The 19,837-nt window shown below is 38.2% G+C and overlaps 1 protein-coding gene across 2 annotated transcripts in view; it reads left to right on the plus strand.

Moving 5' to 3' along the window:
• Nucleotides 1-19,837, plus strand: part of NR3C2 (nuclear receptor subfamily 3 group C member 2) — a 316,684-nt gene that overhangs the window by 234,891 nt on the left and 61,956 nt on the right. For both annotated transcript variants that reach the window (XM_011359400.1, XM_023530217.1), the window contains exon 5: nt 18,532-18,882. In XM_011359400.1, coding sequence (XP_011357702.1) covers nt 18,532-18,882 — 351 coding nt within the window. The remainder of the gene's footprint in view (nt 1-18,531; nt 18,883-19,837) is intronic.

The following is a 19,837-nucleotide window of genomic DNA, read 5'->3' on the forward strand; positions in this document are numbered from 1 at the left end:
TCCGAGTCGCCAGGTGGAGCTGTTCTCCATTCTGTTTGTCCTTCAGAGTAAATAACCTCCTGACCCACTTCATCGGTTTGGGTCTCAGCATTAAACTTTTTCAGGTAATTAACGGCAACACTGTTGTTGACTTTCCAGTTGTTTTATGGTTAAAGAAAAGTCCTTATCCGGCTTCAATTATTCTATAAGAAATTTGATTAAAATACTCTGGAGCTGAAAACAGATTCAACATACAACTTAAAAGAGCTTAGCTCTATTTACTTACTCTAAGGCTCACTGACCACCCTGTTCTCAAACAGACTTTCATATCCACTAGGTCAATTATTCTCAAAATGTTTGACTTTTCTTCTTTAATAAACAAAATCTGAAGGGCCTCGTTAGGTTATTTTAAATTAGAAATAAATGGGATTCTGTGAATGAATATAAAGCAGTGAACACAATGCTGGTTTGTTTTCAACTCCCATACACACACCTTTCCGCTTCTAAATGCTCCCCTGCCCCTTAAAAGGTCCCTGGTCACTCTGGGGCATCATCCTGTGTGACTGGCCCTGCCACCTGCTCTGCCGTGCCTTCCACCACAGTCCACAACTTCTGCTCACAGCTCCCTCTGATCCAGTGATGTATGGCAGTTGCTATCAAGTCAGTCTTGCTAGTTTGAGTGACAGTCCCCTCCCCTTTTCAGGCCCAGGAAAGGTCTCTTATTTGCACCAGGCATAAGAAGGCCAAGGGGGAACCACCTATATTTCTATGTGTATGACTCTCTTATCGCTGCTATAACAAAGGACCATAAGCTTAAAACCACACAAATTTATTATCTTACAGTTCTGGAGGTCAGAGGTCCTAAATGGGTCTCACTGAGCTAAAAGCAATGTGTCAGCAAGTCATGCTCCTTAGTCAAGGCTAAAGGAGAGGATTCATTTCCTTGCCTTTCTAGCTTCTGGAGGTCTGCCTACGTTCCTTGGCTATTGGTCTCTTCCCATCTTCAAAGTCAGATTAAATGCATCATTCCTACCTCTGCTTTTTTTGTCACATCTCCAGCTTTGCCTAGCCTGCCTCCATCTTTTACCTCCAAGGACCCTTGTGATTACAGTGGACCACACTGGAACAAATCAGGATAATTACCTTATCTTAAAATCCTTAATTACATCTGCAGCTTTCCTTTTGCCCTGTAAGGTAACATGTTCACAGGTTCCAGGGATTAGGGACATCTTCAGGGCACCATTATTTTGCCCATCACACTATGTAATGACCTGTGTTCAACAAAACGTATTGACACTCTAGGATTTTTTAATTTACCCCTCTCTATACTCAACTACCTCATCCCTCTCTCTTCATACTCCCTGACACCACCCCTCCACTCTGGGCTCTTGTTCACAGCCTTCCGGTTGTAGCTTTGTCCACACAGTTCTTTAACGGCCTGCATATTTCTGCCCTATGCTGAGCTCTATGACTATTCCAGACCTGCCTCAAAAACCTCATCATCCATACAGTAAGTATACTCCTCACACGTCAGTCCTAACACAGTGGGAAGAGCTCTCGTTCCCTTTTAGACAGTTCTAAGATGTTACGCATGTGTATAATTTATTAAGACTTCTCCTGTAGAGCTTTTTATGACTTCCTTAGATGAAGTTAATTAGTACCTCTTCTGTGCTTCCCAAGCCTGTATTGTAGCACTTACCAGATTTTATTATAATTATTTGTTTATAGATATTTCTTGACAAATAGCCTTTGAATTTCTCAGAAACAGAGTTGTCCTTTTGTCTTGATATCCAGGGCACTTAAAACAAGTAGTTGCTTAATAAATGCTTACTAAATGAATGAATGCATGCACAGACATGCAGTTAAACCTTGCTCATACATTATTAAGCTTGAATTTAGCAAAAAAATTCTGATTAATTATGTAGTTATTAAAGGCATAATGGACTTCACTTTAAAAGCAGTCCTATACCATAGAGTCCAAGGATGATCTTTTTTTTAAGTTCTCATATAAATATTATTTTTCCATCTCTGCACCAGGAAGTTTCCAAAAAAAAAAAAAAAAGAGAAATCTTGATCTTAATATTGACTTATATAGTATAATTTGGCAACCTCTTAAGGGATAATATAACGCAGAAAAGGTTTTTCATATCTTTTCATTCCTTGGTGGGGAATTGGGAATTTTAAGTGATGTTTTAACTTCTTGATTATGTTTATTTAACAACACTTTTGTCACCATCATGGGAGAATGGCATTTTGAGATAGATGTTGGTGCTATTAAAGTGGGGTTTCTAGCCCTGGTCTGATGGTTTGTAGTGAAGCATTAAGTTCAAGGTCAAGGGCAGTTAGGATGCATTGAGTAAAAGGACTGGAGGAACGAATCTCTGAAATAAATAAGAGGCATGTAAAGAAAAAGAAACGAGCAAGGCAAACCCAAGAGGAGTAGGTTAAAATGAAGATTTGTTTGAAGAACTGAGTGGACTAAATCCCAAGGATTATAAATGAAACCAGGGTAATCCATGGTCTCCAGAATAGTTGTAACCCAAGGTCAGAGTCAGGAATGTGTACTGATTTCAGGTGGAAGAAGAACCTGTCTTCTCAAGAACTTCACCAAGATTGATACAAATCCTCAACCCGTTTTGGTGGCCCATTGAGTCAAATGGAAATAAGCAGTTCTGCGTTTGTGACCACAAACACAAAGTGCTCCACTTTTGAGAAACAGAGAAGCCTATCAGATGAACAAGGAGAATGTTTTTAGGGAGGATCTGTAGGACTTTCATCCATGACAGAAAAAAGTATTCCTACATAACTGGACGGTGTGAAACTACACTCATGGTCGAAGTAACTCTCTGCAGGTTATATCTGGAAATTCCTTCACGTGGTAGTCATGTTTAATTGTACACTGAAATTGGCTAGGCGCAGGGCTACCATTCATGGGACGGGGAAGAAGGTGCGACTTTCAAAGATGAGAAACAGGCTATAAACCTAGGGGTGTGGACCTTTTTACCTCCAGGTGGTGTCAGCAGGAAGTTGACCGTGGAAAACAGTGCCAGCCACACAGCTGAAGGAAGATTAAGTTTGAGGAAGGCCCTGTTTCATCACAGGAACAAATATTATTTTTAATAGATGGTCAGTAAGGAAGCCTATTGTGTGAAGCCCAGCTTGAATTTTAATGTGAGAATGTTGAAATCAGTCAGTCATCACTCTATTTTTTTTTTTTTTTTATGAGTGTAATAACATACAGGATATGCACTTGTCCATCAGTACATACACCCTTTGGGTGTGGTAGGGTGCTTGGCCATGCCTCGTGAATTGTAAAGCTGACATGATTACGCTAAACTGTGGGACCTTCTCTAGTATGTGGCATGTGTGTGCCTGTGGTACTTGTAAATTATGTTTGTAGTTAAGTGTGGCACTGATGAGATTTGGATTTCAAGGAAACTAAATGTAAATTCTAAATATATGCAGGTTCTAATTTTTTATAACACTAATGATATACGTAAGGAATTTTATGTAGATTTCACCTATCTATAAAGCATAAGGGGAAAACTTCAGTGCGTCATCTAAAGGGAGAAGCCAGCTTTCAGCTCCAGTCATTTGTTGTCAGTGGGGAAAACAGGCGGATATTGCCAGATTTTAAGATCTCTCTTCAAGATATTAGAAATACAAATTTTTTTGTGTGAAATATGCCAAATTCTGAGAGATCAAAATGAAGTTTTTCAATTATGTTTAATTTACTTTCTAGTTTATGATTTCTGCTATCAAAGAAACTAGGAGCATAATGAATTAGCAAGCTTCTTATTTCAGTTCTCATTTGATTGTTTTTTATACAAGTCTAGGGATTTAATTATCTTTCTAGTTTACCATTCTAGTTTTTTTCAACTTCCTTAGTGGAGACCAATGGTTCTCAATCAGAGGAATTTATACTCCCAGAGGGGGACGTTTGGCAAAGTCTGGAAATATTTTTGGTTGTCACAACTTGGAGTGGGGGCATGCTCCTGGCATCTGGGGATTATGGAGCCAGGGATGATGCTAAATAGTCCACATTGCACAGGACAGAACCCAGCAACAAAGAAGTATCCAGCCCCAAATGTCAGTAGTGATGAGGTCGTAAAACTCTGCTATAGAACAGGTTTTTATCCCTATCACCCCTTCCCCTCTTTTTCCCACCCTTCCTGTCTTCTTTTCTTAGAACCTTTTTCCAGGTTCTCACTGTTTCTCTTTCTGTCATCTCATTCAAAATTTAGGTTGGTATGTCTTAATTTCAAAATGCAGAAGAAAAATCACATGAGAGTTTGTTAAAATGAGTGCTTCCAGCCCCCACTTGTAGATATTCTGGCATATAGATCTGGAATGGCCCAAGATTTGGCATCTTAAAAAAGTCCCCAGATGATTCTAAAGGAAGACCATGCATGGACCACACAAAGAAAAGTACTAAGATAAATCTGTTTTTATAATCTCTGGCTCTATGCTTTTCTTCTTCTTTTAGATCCTTTATTATTTGAACTTCTTTGTTATAGTGTTACTTTTATTAAGCCCTTAACTTATAGACAGCTTTTAATAATTATACTTTGGGAAATAAGCAAATTAAAATATATTTATGGATAAAGAGTTGAAATTATATTTAATCATATTTGATTCTTATAAGTTGCCCAAGTAGCTGGATAATATATCTTATAGAGTTTTTTCTGAAAATTTCTAGTCTCTTTTCCCCATTTTTTTGGTAATACACCATATGTCTCCCCCATAAGAAGATGGTTGATACTGGGTCCCTGAAAATACAAGATTAAAAATTTGTGTTTGAACATATGAGCCAAGTATAAAAAAAATTTTAAAAAATCATGAACTGTAACAGCTGAAAACATTGGAAATAATTTATGTGATTTCTTAAACTAATCCATACAAAATGTTACAAAACTCCCCAGAGGTGGTAGTTTATGCCACGTTCTTGTTCCATAAAGGCAAAATGGTGAGGGCAATTGTAGGTACGTAGGAACTGTTCTTCCAAATGCTGCTTATTACTTAGGGAAACTGCAGGTACTTGCCTTCAGGGGCTTCAACTCATGTCAGACATTCCACGTGTTATAATGTATTGAATTGAAATCACAGAGCTTTGATAGTCAGATCTACAACAGTTATTCAAAGTCTTCTTGAAATTCATAATTAGAATGATACATGGCATTTATTGGGCCATTTATCAAGTCTAATCAACTAGTACGTCATTATCAAAATGTAGATGTCCTTTCCCTCAGGACAACTCACAATCATACAAACACTGTCAGTCTGCTGACCACCGAGAGTCATGGGTAACTTTGTCATCCAGCTTCGATCACTTCTTATGATAATCCTAAAACAGGATTTTTATTTGTTTGTTTATTTCTTGAGAAAGCTGGAGTTCCATTTGGATGGCGTAGTGTTTACACCAAATTAAACAGATGTTAAAGTGGTCGTCAGTCTTTAGCCTCTCCCTCATAATTTTCATCAAATGCCTTCCAGTCTAGATAAATACAAATAAATGTATCATCGAGCAAATGTGTTTTCACACGTTTTTCTAAGCCCCATCCTGTATAAAAATTCCGGTGCTGACACTGTTAACAGGCCACTGAACTTGAAACGATGGAATCTTGGGAAGACAATTCATCTTTCTGGAACTTTATTTCCTCTGATTTAAAGTGAGGAGATTAAGCTGGCTGTTTTGTGATGTCCCTTCTTGTTCTAGAAGGCTGATTCTGTTAGGGTACCCACAATTTGGGTGTGAAAATGTTGAATCGATGACAGTCATTTGGAACGGGACTGCTTTTTTCTGCATTGCTACCCATTCCCCAAGGATGGCCCAGGGTCAAGGGCAGAGACATTTCCCATCATTCCACCCACAAAAGGAACTCATGCTGACATTGATGCATCAAATTTGGTGATACTAATTGGGCCCAAGGACTGGGGATGTAGAGTGCCTCTTTCGTGGATTTTATCTCTGGAATGTGGTTTTTCTATGAAAATAAAGAGGTAAAAAGCTGCTTTCTTTTTAGCTTTTCTCTTTGTCATCTCTCTTTAGACTCTCCAAGGTTAGAAGTGACAGGGCTGTCTGCTTTCCTCCTGTACTTGGCCTGATGCTACTTGAATGATGCCTGACTTGCCTTTGTTATCAGACTAAGGCTCGGTTGAGCCTCAGCTACAGTTGTTTACTATGTAGACTAGCCTGGCTCATTAGGGTTGAAGTGAAACCTAACACACTTTCTCTCTGTTTACCTTAAAAGCTTTGTTAGAGAATGGTAGCTGTAGTCATCACACTAAGAAATCTGATCAGCTATACAAGGTCAGAAAAACATTCATTCATTTGTTTGCACTTTTCTTTCCCTTTGTTCAGTAAGCGCTTATTTAATGCCTACTTTGTGTCATGCAGTAAAATGCTTACACGAGTTCTAAGCATGACAGTCCAGAAACCAAATACAGAGTACATCATTATTTTGTGCATGGTCTCATGATCTTTATTCTCTATGATCACATTTGTAAAAGGAGAATATTTGACTCTAAAAGGGAATTTCTAATCCTAATTATAGGCCCAAAGAAAACATCATTAAAGGACAGAATTCTCTATAGGGAAGGTTATAGGCTAGTATTATCCCTATTCAATTATGAGGTTAAAAGTAATGATGGGGTTAAAAATTGTGTTTTACATGGTATGTGACTTAGAACCGCATTGTCCAATTGAAAATCATAGCATGAAACTGGCTTAAAGCCAAGGCAATAGTGAAGAATTGATTCCTAGTCAAGACCTCTGCTCTGGGGTGACAGCTGTGGGCCACCCTATGACACCAAAAGAGACTTGTTGTAACATCAAAGGCACCATCCATTATTCAGAGCTACACATAGGAGTGTTGGAAGCACAGCATGCGAGCAGACTTTGTTTTAAATGAAGGAAACCTATGTCAGAACATAAACAGAATACTAGTAGGAAAATGGCAAGCACTTTGTGAAATGAAACAAATAATTTTTGTTTAAAATCTCCTTATCGTAAACGTGATGTTGCTTTAAAAATTATTAACAGTGTCTTAAATGTGAATTGAGGAATTTTTCCCAAAGAAGAACTCTCAAAAATGGCCCGGTTATCCTTCCTGAACCACCTCGGCAGCCTCCAGAAGGCATCCCCAGGGCAGCTCACGTGTTCCCAACTCAGTCTATGTTTCAGTCTCATATGTGAGAGGAAAATGCAAATTATAGGGAATCACTGTAAATTTAAAAAAGCACTTAATGTTTTCTTATCCTAAAAGTTTCTTTTTAATGCGTTAGCATCGTATTTATTATGAACTAAAATTCTCTCTCGGACTTTTTTCCCTAAAATATATAGCTAAATGATATAAATTTGAAGAATACTTTTGAAACTTAAGTGGAAAGCATATTCTTCTAAAGATGCTTTTATTCAGTCTGCTGTGTTGAACTAGGTTTTGAGAGTCACCAAAGCTCTGGAATTTACACTGTGGCTGAAAACCAAATGAAAAAATAGCAGTTTGTCTTCTCGCCAAAGCTGAGAGGTCAGGCATGTGTCTGCCCTGGTGTGGCTCTGCTCACCACCAAACAGCTAAGACGGCTCCACCTCAGCAGTGACCTGAGACCTGCCAACACAAGACATCATCAGAGTGCCTCAAGATGTCTCAGTATTAACCCTGTGTACAAAGGAAAACTGGAATGAAAACACAAGAGGCAAATGCAGGAGAATCACTTATTCAAAAAAAAAAAAAAAAAGCCATTTGGTTTGGCTCAGCTTTGTCTGGGAGTTTCCAGACCAATTCAGCCTGTATCCTAAAGAGATCTCAGCCCAGAAAAATATTTTTTTTTTCAAGTGCATACATCATTGACTACTATTAATTCTTAATTTAGGCTCATCCTGATACTGTCAGCGAAATAAAATGTGGATAATTTTTTTTACATAAAGTAAAAAGAAGTAAAAAGTAATATTTATTTAAAATGTATAAAAGCTATAAACATTGACTTTTGTTTTTTCTTCAGCCCTATTTAATTACCCCCCTCCCCCACAACTTGGGTGGCATCCTGTTAACTCATTAACATATACTTATTTGTCCTTTTTCATATTAGCTTCAGCTTCTGACATGAAGATTCTTTAAAATTCTGCTTGGCTTCTTTGTCTTCCATTTGTAAAATATTCTTTTATATTAGAGTGTTTGGAAATACTGAATATTTTTTGTGGTATACTCACTATGAAAAATGTTCTTATATCAATTCATGGGGTTATTATTTTATGTTTGGCTATCTGGCTCACCCATTCTTACTAAGCAAAAATTTTAATAATTTTAAACATTCAGTTAAAAATCTCAACATCAGTAGTCTCAGCTAAAACCTAGTCAGTTTACTTTTCATGTAAATAATGTAAAGCATTACTCATAATTTGACTTCATATCAAATATGCTGTTAAATAATGGTTTTAAAAAATAATTAAAACTATCATGATGAACTTCTAAGTATGTATTTTACAGAAAGACTAGCAAGCTAAGAGGTATGCAATATTTTTAAGAAAATTGGTATTAGAGATGAAACTACTAGTCTGTATATTTTTCCATTTCACATCATAGTTTTTATTTCTTATGTACACAAATACAAATCATAAAAAAAATCTGAGATTGAGTTTAGGCAACTTTCTTAGTTGCTTTAGAGTTCTCAGACACATCTAAATTGTAAGGTCACTGGATATACAATTATTTTTTTTCAGTTATTGGGATAACATCAGTTAATAACAAAGTTTCAAATGTACAATTCCATAACATCATCTGTGTATTGCATTGTGTGCTCACCACCCAGTCTAGCTCCTTCCGTCACCATAAATTTGAGCCCCTTTACCCTCTTCAGCCTCTCCGCACCCGCTTCCCCTTTGGTAACCACCACACTGTTGTCTGTGTCTATGAGTTGGCTTCTTCGTTTTGTTGGTTCATTTGTTGCTTTCTGTTTTATATCCAACATATGAGTGAAACCAAATGGTTCTTGTCCTTTTCTGTCTGACTTATTTCACTTAGCATGATATTCTCAAGATTCATCCATGTTGTTGCAAATGACAGTATTTCATCCTTTCTTATGGCTGAATAAAATTCTATTGTATGTATGTACCACAGCTTCTTTATCTAACCTTCCATCTAAGGACATGTAGGTTGTTTTCATGTCTTAGCTACTGTGAATATGCTGCTATGAACATAGGGGTACATATATCTTTACAAATAAAGATTTCCAAATTTTTAGGGTAGATACCCAGAAGAAGGATTGCTGGTTATATAATAACACTACTCTTTTTTTTTTTTTTTTTAATAGACCAAGATGTGGAAACCATTGCAGTAGAGTAGCAGCAAATGCTAAGAGGGAAAAACAGAATAATTGAAATATGCCTAAAAAGTGATGTGCAAACATATGTTCATGCAGTATATTTCAAATGTTCTTTGAGAGCTTACTTAAGGAATCTAATGCATTTTTTAAAGAAAAACGCCATTACTTTTTAATATGTCTCAGGTAGACTCTTGTTTTAAGATATATAATATTGCTTGAGGTTGGTCCTGCTTTGCTGATGTACCGGTTGGAAGAGGCATGCGTGGGGCCCTTTCTGCCCAGCGTGTGTTCTAGTGTCTGGCCAGCAAGCAAGAGCCTGGTGAGCCTGCTGAAGATCACACTCTGACTTGGGACGGCACAGTAAATTACCCAGGGTTCTGTGGGCTAGTTCCAGGTCACTGCCTTTTGCCTCTTTCTCATGCCTCATTCACCCCTTGACCTTGTTAGAACAGTAATATTTCTTATAAAACATTCTTAATGAGACTATTTACCTTGTATACCCAATAAGATCATGCTTCATGTAATAAATTCCCTACTCAGACATTTGCCAAGAAGGCAGCCCTTGCAGCAGTTAAAGAATTAACTTTTTAATTGAGGGAGGGACCTTTTGCTGGGTGGCCACAGCTATTGCTATTTTTCATATTTTAAATATAAAACTAGGTGAAGGTTTTTTTTCTCGTTTATTTGTGGGGTTTTTTTCCCCCCACATACACACATAGCTTAATTATTCCCAAAGAATAAGAATTTATAACACAGATAATCTGTACAGTTGACCCTTGAATAATGTAGGTTTATGACCCCCTGCGCAGTTGAAAGTTCACATAAAACTTTTGACTCCCGCAAAAGTTAATTACTAATAGTCTACTGTTGACCAGAAAGCCTTACCAATAGCATAGTCAATTAACATATGTTTGAATGTTATATGTATTATATGCTACTATTCTCACAATAAAGTAAACTTAGGGAAAAGAAAATGTTATTAAGAAAATCATAAGGAAGAGAAATACATTTATACTGTTTATTGGGAAAAAAATTTGCATGTAAGTGGAGCCACACAGTTCAAACCCATGTTGTTCAAGGGTCAGCTATATTTTCTAAAGAATGCTCATTTGATTTTAAAAATATATTTGTCTGAAGAACTCCAATCAGTTGCAGCAGAGCTCAGGAACTTTATTTTTAGTCAGAAGTAGCAAGTTTTTCCTTTAATAGAGTCTATTTTTTATATAGGCTGACTAGTTTGATTTCTGCCTCCTTTGGGTTCTCCTCCTATCGGAATGAAGGAGTCATAACAAGGAGCAAGAACAAAAGGCTTGGTTTATCGGATGCAGCAGCAGCCCAGCCTGAGTCCGCAGAAGTTGATTGTTCTGCCCTGGGATTTAGGAGAGAAAGCATTTTGTATATTGGTGCAGGTTGTTTTATGCCTCCTATTAAAAAGACTAATTCTTCAGTAGAGGTGATCGGATGGTAACCTGGCTGATGATTTAGAAGTCATTTGAGCTCCAGGTCTTTTTCATGCCCCTATGACCTCCCGATTTGATGTCATCTGCAAATGTAGCAGGGTTTCTGTCTTCTGTTTTTCAATATCATTTCAGTAAATCACCTTCTTCTAACTCTAACTACCACAGTAACTGTCACTACCATCCTTGGGACCCTGTACAGTGGTGATAACAATAGTATCAGCTTCTCTGGGCACTTAAGAGGATTAAATGGGATGGTATTTTTAAAAGATGCTGCCCGAGCACCTGACATACAGATTCTCAATTAAGGATAGCTCTTTCCTATTGCTATTTTCCCCACTAATAAAATTATACAATCTCAGGATTAGAAGAAACCAAAGAGCCCATTTTAAATACAGAACTGAGCAAACAATCCTGTACCTTGTAGTGGTGAAACTATTTATAAAAAAGGGGGAGGGACGCCTGCTGGGAGATGGATGGGGTGGAAGGAAGCATAGAGGACTGTAGGTGTTTTTTTCCATGGTGCTGGACGTTCTTCCAAGCATGCAATCTGAGATCACAGTATTTGCCCTTTGAGCATATTTTGGAAAAATAGTTCTAAAATTGTCTCTTACCACATTAATAAGTATAAGGGATTTATTCCTGTTTTCAGACAAATAAGAACCAGAGATGTTTCTTTCAGAGAAATGAAAGGCTGGGCCGTACGTCCTTATTGGAGTTATCATTCCGTTTTAGGGCCACTGGATCTCGGTAACTCATTTAATCCTGTTCGTCTGTGTTATGGCAGGACTGTAACTCATTTAATCCTGTCCGTCTGTGTTATGGCAGGACTGTACTCAGGCAAGTGAGATACCTGTCCATCTATACTTCAGAGTTTTTAGAAAAGAAATTACATGTTCTTGTTGGAAATGCATTGCAGCCTCTCTCTATAACTCATTCCAGAACACTTGGAGGGAATTCTCTCAGTGTCTGAAAAATCCCCTTTTCTGCCTTTTTAAATATTTTGTATCTTATCTTGACTTCAATGAAGATAGAATATAGATGCCCACCATGATTTGGCAAATGTCTTATTAAGGTTTTGAAATTACTGTTTGGTTTCTCATGTCTCTCACCTTCCCCTCTAGAATAAGTTGGTCCCAGTCTTTCTCCACCTTTTTCTTCCATAAGCAGATTTGTCCAGAGCTTTGTGAGTGGAGGGTTTGTCATCTGTTGTTCTCTTCTGAGACTTCCCAGAGGTTATATCAGCACAAAAATGGCAAGGCCCAGATGGGAGGTGTCCATCTAATAAAGCCACTGTCCACCCCACCTGGCCATAAGGCCCCAGCCACCTCACTGCTCCACCCCTGCGTGCAGCTCTCAGAAATGGTGCCAGGAGGAGCTCTGGGGTTACAGTTCAGGCTCAGCCCTCTGCCACTCAGTCCAGTGACAGTTTCTCTTGACTCAATACAAACCTAGCTAAGGTTTCAGTGGAAGAAACCTCTGGAATGTTTCTCCATCTCCCAGAGGCTATCACCGAGAGGCCGTTTCTCTGGCATCCTGTTTCCTCTTCTTCTGAGATTCTTGCTTGGTTCAGTGCCGCCCCAGCCTGGCCAGAGCTCAGGGACAGGCTGCTTCGCCTTTAAAACTCTGGCCCAAGATGGAACCCTCCACACACACATCCTCATGTGTACACACATGCCTGAGTCTGACTGGCATTAAAAGAAAAAAAAAGGGAAGAAAAGGTATTGCTGAATATTAGAGGAGAAACAAAACAATATAATTATGGAAAACATAAGTGCCATGAAAACAATCCTGTTAATCATCTGGCCCCAGAAGTGCCTCGCAGGCAGATGCTGGCTTGGCCCCTTTCTGACTGCTTGTGTCTGTCAGGGAAGGTATCACTACGTCATTGGAGGTTGTCTGCCAGAACCTCATTACTGTCTCTGCAAAATCGGTGGACCCCTATTCCTGTTGCCTCAGAGTCCGTTGAGTATCTCGGCTCAGAATTGGCTGCAGGTCTGGGGGTCTCTCCTCTCGGGGGTGAGGGGAGCAGTGCTGCTTAACTTTAGGTGGATCCTATCCAGGAAAGTGGCCCTGTCCACATGGGCCCTCAGTTTAATCTGAATCACAACAAAATCAAAACAGGGCATGGTGGAAATTAATACTATGGGTACAGGAAAATGCGAGCACCCATAGGAAGATAAAACACCTTCTTGCTGCCATCGTGTGACTCCCTGAACACGTTGTCAGTACCACTGACCTGGAACATAGCGTAGCCCGCTTTATAAACCGAATTACGTTCTTCGGTATTGATCCAACTTTCCTGAGATTGTAATCTCTTGTCCAGGCTTTGAGCTTGTTATTCAACATTGCAATGTTCACAAAAGCATGGCACTTACACAATCGGTGGATATCAGTTATTCGTTAAGTAAAAGATAAACATTCTACAACGATAGCAAAAAAAAGTATATTTATTATAGATATAAAAATATCGATGGATATCTATACACATTAAAATTTAATATGAATATTCACTACCTTGGAATGTTTATTAAGGTTATGATTGACAAATAAAATATTGTATATATGTAAGGTGCACAACATGGTATGATATAAGTATACCTGTGTAATGATTACCACCATCAAGCCTAATAACAATCCATCATCTCACCTAGTTACCACTGTGTGTGTTTGTGGTGTGGAATGTCCTTTAAGGTAGTCAAAGTTTGTGTTTGAGTTTGCCTTATCATGTTTCCTATGCTAATAAAATCAATAATGCCTTTTAATTTAAGTAGATTAATGTAAAAATGTTTACAGATACTTTTTAAAACACCGTTTTCAACTTCCATAACCACTGGAAGAGTATTTATAAACAATTGAAATGCTACTTCCTGATTATCTATTGAGAAGCTAATTATTTATTCATAAAGCGACACACCCCTGGACCCGGTTCTTTTGTGTGTATTGCCTTGAGAACCATAGATGCTCTTTTTCCATTAGTACAAATTAGAGAGGTTTTGCTGTGAAACCAATTAAATTTGTAGAAAGATGACATTCTTTCCTTTGGTTTCATGACAAAAATACTTGATCATCGTCCCCTTGAAGCTCAGAGAACTTTTCCTCTGGCAGTAGAAAGGCAAAGAGAAATGATGCAAATGAAGAGGAAAAGGAAAATAGGGAAGTGGGATCTGGGCGAGGGTGGCAAGAGAAATGGTCTGTGAACGAGAGAGACCGGGGGTGGATGCTGTTATTGTCCTGTGGGTTTCAACCAGTAATTACATTTGGCCTTTGAACAGAAAAATATATGTTTTCATATAACCTCAGTATATCCTCTCTATAATAATTACAGCCAAGACCTAAAATTTCAAGACATGGCATGAAGCATTTCTAAAATGACAGAATTCTCACTTTAAATTTTTCCAGTGAAATGTTGCGATTGAAAACATTCTACATCAGTCTTTTATTCTACTCCAGAATTTTTAAAAAGCTGTCCTGATTACCCATTTCTAAGACTAAATCTTTAATTGAACACACTTGAGAAAGATAGTGATAAAACTACCATCAAAACCCTGTGTATCTCATTATTTTACTGGGAGATGCCAGAATGATATAATTCCTACCAAGGCATCATTCTGCCACACAGTAGTTTGCCAAAAGGGTAAGTAACCAGTCAGATCAGTCTCAGGAGGTAGAGCAAACTAAAAAGGAAGTCGTGTCATACCATGTTTAATGCCCTTTGTGGCTCTTGAGATCCCACTGGGGATTTTTCACAATTTTTATAGGGTTCCACAGGATGATCTGTTCCCCATTTACTAGTCAGTCAGTCTATCAGTCAGAATAGGAGACAGGGCCTCCCCATTGCACAGCTCCTGGGGAACAACTCATGGAGAATCAATAGAGCTCTGTCTCCCAGCACTGCTGGGAGAAAGTGGCTGCCAAGGCGCTGCTAATAATGAAGGACTTGCACCTGAGGGCAGGCACTTAAATATGTTCTAGTTCCTGTAACATCCAGGTAGAACAAATGAGACTCCTTAAGTTTAAGTGGGACTGAGAGATATTTATTGTCATGTTGAAGCACCCTACACACACACACACACACACACACACACACACGCACGCACGCACGCACACACGCACGCACGCACGCACTCACACTCACACAGCTGTTGCAGGCAATCGAGAAATGAAGTGTGGCTCTGGCCACCTGAGAGCATGAGTTTTCAAGCCCAGTGGCCGTTAACTACATGTTGAGTAAGGCGATAGGTAGTGAGACCCAAACTTTATATTCACTGATGCTTTGGATGATGGAAGCCTGCTCATAAGTATCTTTAGCCAAGGTTTTCCTGTGTAATTAGAGCACATCTTAATTATACACTTGGATTCGAAGCTTGTGCTAATCTTAAAGTATAAAACACACAACTGAGATAAAGAGAAAAAGGATTAGAAGAGAGTACATGGCATAGAAGAGTGTGGGCTCTGAGCCACAGCTGGATTCAAAACCTAGACAGGTGTTTACCAGCTCTGCAACCTTGAAGTACTTCATTTCTCTGTGCTTCAGTTTCTTGACCTCTAAAATGGAAATAATGTGCCTAATCACAGGGTCAGGGTGAGCAGTGGGATGCTTAAAACATCTAAAAAGTATTTTGAACTGTGCTTTAGCTTATTGTTATTTTAGTCATGGCATTTCAAGAGGCATAACTCTTAAATTTAGTCATTTAGTCATGGCATTTTAAGAGGCATAATATTGTATTCTATTATACAATAGAAATTTTGAAAAGGAATGGTAACATTTCAGAAATTTTGTCTTAAAATCTCAGAAACTTGCCTATGTTTCCTACATGGAAGTAAATTAATACTTCATCTATGTAGTTATTAAAATTTGAAAATGAAATGAGTCAACAAACACCAAGTACCCATAGGCATCAAGGAAAGTGCTGTTATAGGAATTCCTAAGACATCACCTTTCAGGAGCTTTAATTGTACAATACGGCATGTGTTACTGATATAAAATTTTTAGGTATTTTAGAAGGGCTGCTTTGAACAATATAAATGTAATTAATATGTAACCTTATTCCCATGCATTTAATAGAGATACTGGATAATACACTTGGCCAAAGAATTTGCACAGTGAGAATACAATCTTGAACTATTTAAGTAAATACAGATTATTACTCAATTTTAGGTGTCCCACATATGCATAAAATCACAGCGTAAAGTTAAATGTAACTGAAATGCTAAACATAATGTTGAAAATCTGCTCAATAGTTTATGTTACAGGCCACAACCTTGTGTATAAATGCTAGAGGAACTATCAAACATTCTTCTTCATAATATTTTGTAGCATTAACCTTAAAACGGTCATGAGAATAAACACACCACTACAGACCTAAGGCCTTAAACAAATGTGAATTTTATAATTAATTTGCACACAAATATGACTTTTAATAAAATTTGAAAATGTCATGCTTGGCTGTTTCTAGTAAATCATATTGTAGTTATCATATGTAGTCTTAACAAAGAATGAGGACATTTTAATGAACTGCTGGACATTTTTAATATTTGCAAAATTATCGGAATAAATGGAAGTAACACTGAAATATTATTTCAGATGTTAGTAATGATTTTTCAGTGTGTTTTTATTTTTTGTATCCATTTAGCCCTCTGAGATAGGAGAGGGAGGCACTATCATCCCCATTTTTTCAGAGGAATCAGTTAAGGCTTAGTTGATTTGACAGATTTAACAGCAGCAGTTTCAAGTACCTTATTCCCAAATGACCAGACCAGTATATGCCATTAAGGATTTATGCTCTTATAGAGTCATCAGTTAACCATCATTTTGAATTATCTAGGTGTTTAATTTTTTCCTTTTCCTTCTCTATTTTGCCTAGTTTTTGAGGCAGTCTACTGATTACATTTTCTTTAATTCGCTCACTCATTTATTCATCAGAAGCATCCTGGTTACCTTCCGTATGCTCAGCACTACTAGGTGGCACCTTGTCAGCAGCTTCCCATGAGCATTTGTGAATATGATACATCTGCTTTTCATTCGAACAATTCTAAAAATCAGATTTTTTTTTTGCCTCAATTAAATGATTTGAAATGATTGAAATTTTTAAATTATTATCTTGTTCATCTTTTAAGCCCAACTTCAATATTTAATGGATGTTTGGCAGAAATATCTGTTGTCAGATAGTGGCTTGTCTTTTATCTGAATTGTTATTTTTGAGATGAATGTGGTAAATACTAATGGCTTTCATTGTAAACATGAATGGTTACTTTTAAAATCAAGTTAATTGGTGTGCCCTAGCCCTCCTGTGTGTTAAATTGGTTTCCTGTAAGTTCCTCACATGTGTTAGAACTAAGTAGGAGTTGTCTGGTTCTTTAAGAATTTTAAAATAAATTCTTCAATAAGATGGAAACCTTGCAACTGCTAAGTAAGTTATTGCCACAACTCTGAGTTCAGTTTGGCACTTCTGGGCTCTCTCTTCTTTTTATCCTTTCATTCACTGTCCCAGTTATCTATCCATTTACCCATCCACTCCATCCACCTGCCATCCACCCCCCGCATCCTCTCGTCTGCATTCCGGTACTCCCTTCTGCCTCCTTGTTCTTTCATTTTTCATTTTCTCTTTTAAGAGTTCTTGAAAGTGAAAGAATGGCAGTTGCTATTAAAGTTAATACTGATTCTTTGGTTTAACTAAGATGAACACATTATTTATTTATTTACCAAAATCTGGCACTTTTAGGAGTAAACAGGGCACTATTGATCATCATGGTAGGAAAAGAAGCATAAACCAGGGCTGTTTTTGGTAAATCAGAATATATGATCACTTGTACATAATATGTTCTCCTAAAAATCTAAAGTGGTTCCTATGTAGTAGTATGATACTTTTTAGTTCTGGGCTATACGATATGTGAATTATCTATATTCAAAACATAGAGTTGGACAGATTTTTAAAGATTGTAAATGTGTGTGTCAATGTAACTTGCACCTGAAATTTTTTGTAACAATTCCTGTACATTTACTAGTTAGCTGTTCAGCTTGGAATCATCCAGATATTTAACTTCTTGCTTTGGGTTGATTGTGCTCCCATTCATTCAGTGGGAATCTAGAAATCACTTTCTCTAGGGATCGCACTTCCCAAGCTGCCACAGGCGCTGCAAAGGGGAGGAACAGCCAGTCTTCGTGGTTCCACAGTTCACAATATAGCTGAGGACAGAGCTAGCAGCACATGGACAAAATACCCTGCATAAGCAAGCATGGCAGAGAAGCGCCCATGAAGAACTGGGAAAGGGCCCAGGGGAAGCTGATGGTGCTGACTGAGACAGGCTAAGGTCACGAGCTCAGTCAGGCCATTCTAGCACTTGTTGGCAACTCTTTGGTGGATAATAGGTGGGGATTATTGGCTTATGTAAAATTTAGTTGAGGCGGATATAATTATTGGCATATGACATTATCCTTCCTCTGAACCTGTATCTCTATTTTGCATATACTTACTGCGTGATCTTGGATGGATTTCCTAATCTTTCTGGTCTCAGTTTCCATGTTATAAAATGAGAATCAGAATAGTACCTACTCATAAAATTGTTAAATCGGTTAATTTATATAAAATATTTTAGGATAGTGCCTGGTATTAGAGAAATATTTAAAAATTATTCTTCCTATTAGTATAACAATCATCTTTAGAGGAAAAGTGTGCTTTAACCTACACAAATCAATATGTGATTGTAATTTACCTCATATAATTTACCTCATAATTTTAATTTGCCCTTTTCATTTATAATTTTTTTGCAGCTCGAAAGTCAAAGAAGTTGGGCAAGTTAAAAGGCATCCATGAAGAACAGTCACAGCAGCAGCAGCCCCCACCGCCGCCCCCACCCCCCCAGAGCCCCGAGGAGGGGACAACCTACATAGCACCCGCAAAAGAGCCCTCGGTCAACACAGCACTGGTTCCTCAGCTCTCCACGATCTCACGAGCACTCACACCTTCCCCCATTATGGTCCTTGAAAACATCGAGCCTGAAATTGTGTACGCAGGCTATGACAACTCAAAACCGGACACCGCCGAAAACCTGCTCTCCACCCTGAACATCTTAGCAGGCAAACAGATGATTCAAGTCGTGAAGTGGGCAAAGGTAATTCCAGGTAGGATGGCCTCTCCTTTCGCGGTCTGCATCCAGAACTAGACAAGCCGGGGCAGCGCATTTCACCACCTCTCACAGCGCAGTCGGAGTAGGCTTTCTCTTAAATCCTGATACCAAGTTTTTCCGTGGATAACAAATTAATCCAGTGCGTAGGGGGGAAAAATCTGGTTAATGCGCTCATTTCTCCTGAGAAGTTAGAGTTAACAGTTCTAGTGTATCGTACATTTGTCATGTTGATGATTAAAATGAAAAATCTCATCCCAGAAATATGAATAAGGTGAAATACATTCTGACCATGAAGCACAAACCGAACCCGTTACTAGCAGCTCGTAACCAGTTCTAACCTAACAGTAGACCAAGTAAACCAAGACCTATCTAGTAAGTTGTGTGAGACCCTGAGAGTTCTTCCTAAAAATGTCATCTTCCCTCTAGCACCCTTTAAATTGTCCTTGAAATTCCTACTTTAGTCATTTTTTATGCTATAGTATTTTATTAAGAAGACCCCTCTTCATCTTTGGAAACATTTAGAATCACTCTCACATTGTCCCAGTTCATTAAATCCAGAGCATTTTCTGAGATGACCTATGGTCAGCCCGCAGCCATAAGAAAAAAGATTGGGGGAAGCTCTGATGACCGATTCTTTGAAGAGTAGCTTCCCCAGGTGACACTGGAGCAGAGCATGGGAATATATGGGGTGAGAAAGAAACAAAAAAAAAAGGGCTGGAGGCCTAGAAAGGAAGACTGTAGGAGAGGGGAGGGCAGGTGCTGACTTCAGACCTCCGTTGAAGCCCAGTATTGTCCCAGATGATGATTGACACCTTTTCAACCACTGCAAACTTATGAAAAGTAATATCTTTCACCAAGATGGCAGAGACACAGGAATTGACAGTTATTAAATTATCCTTTATTTTGATGCTATTAATTGTGAGTACGATGAAGACATTTTACAGGTGAAT

This window comes from Pteropus vampyrus, unplaced genomic scaffold (genome assembly GCF_000151845.1).
Source record: "Pteropus vampyrus isolate Shadow unplaced genomic scaffold, Pvam_2.0 Scaffold47, whole genome shotgun sequence".
Taxonomy (NCBI): Eukaryota; Metazoa; Chordata; class Mammalia; order Chiroptera; family Pteropodidae; genus Pteropus; species Pteropus vampyrus.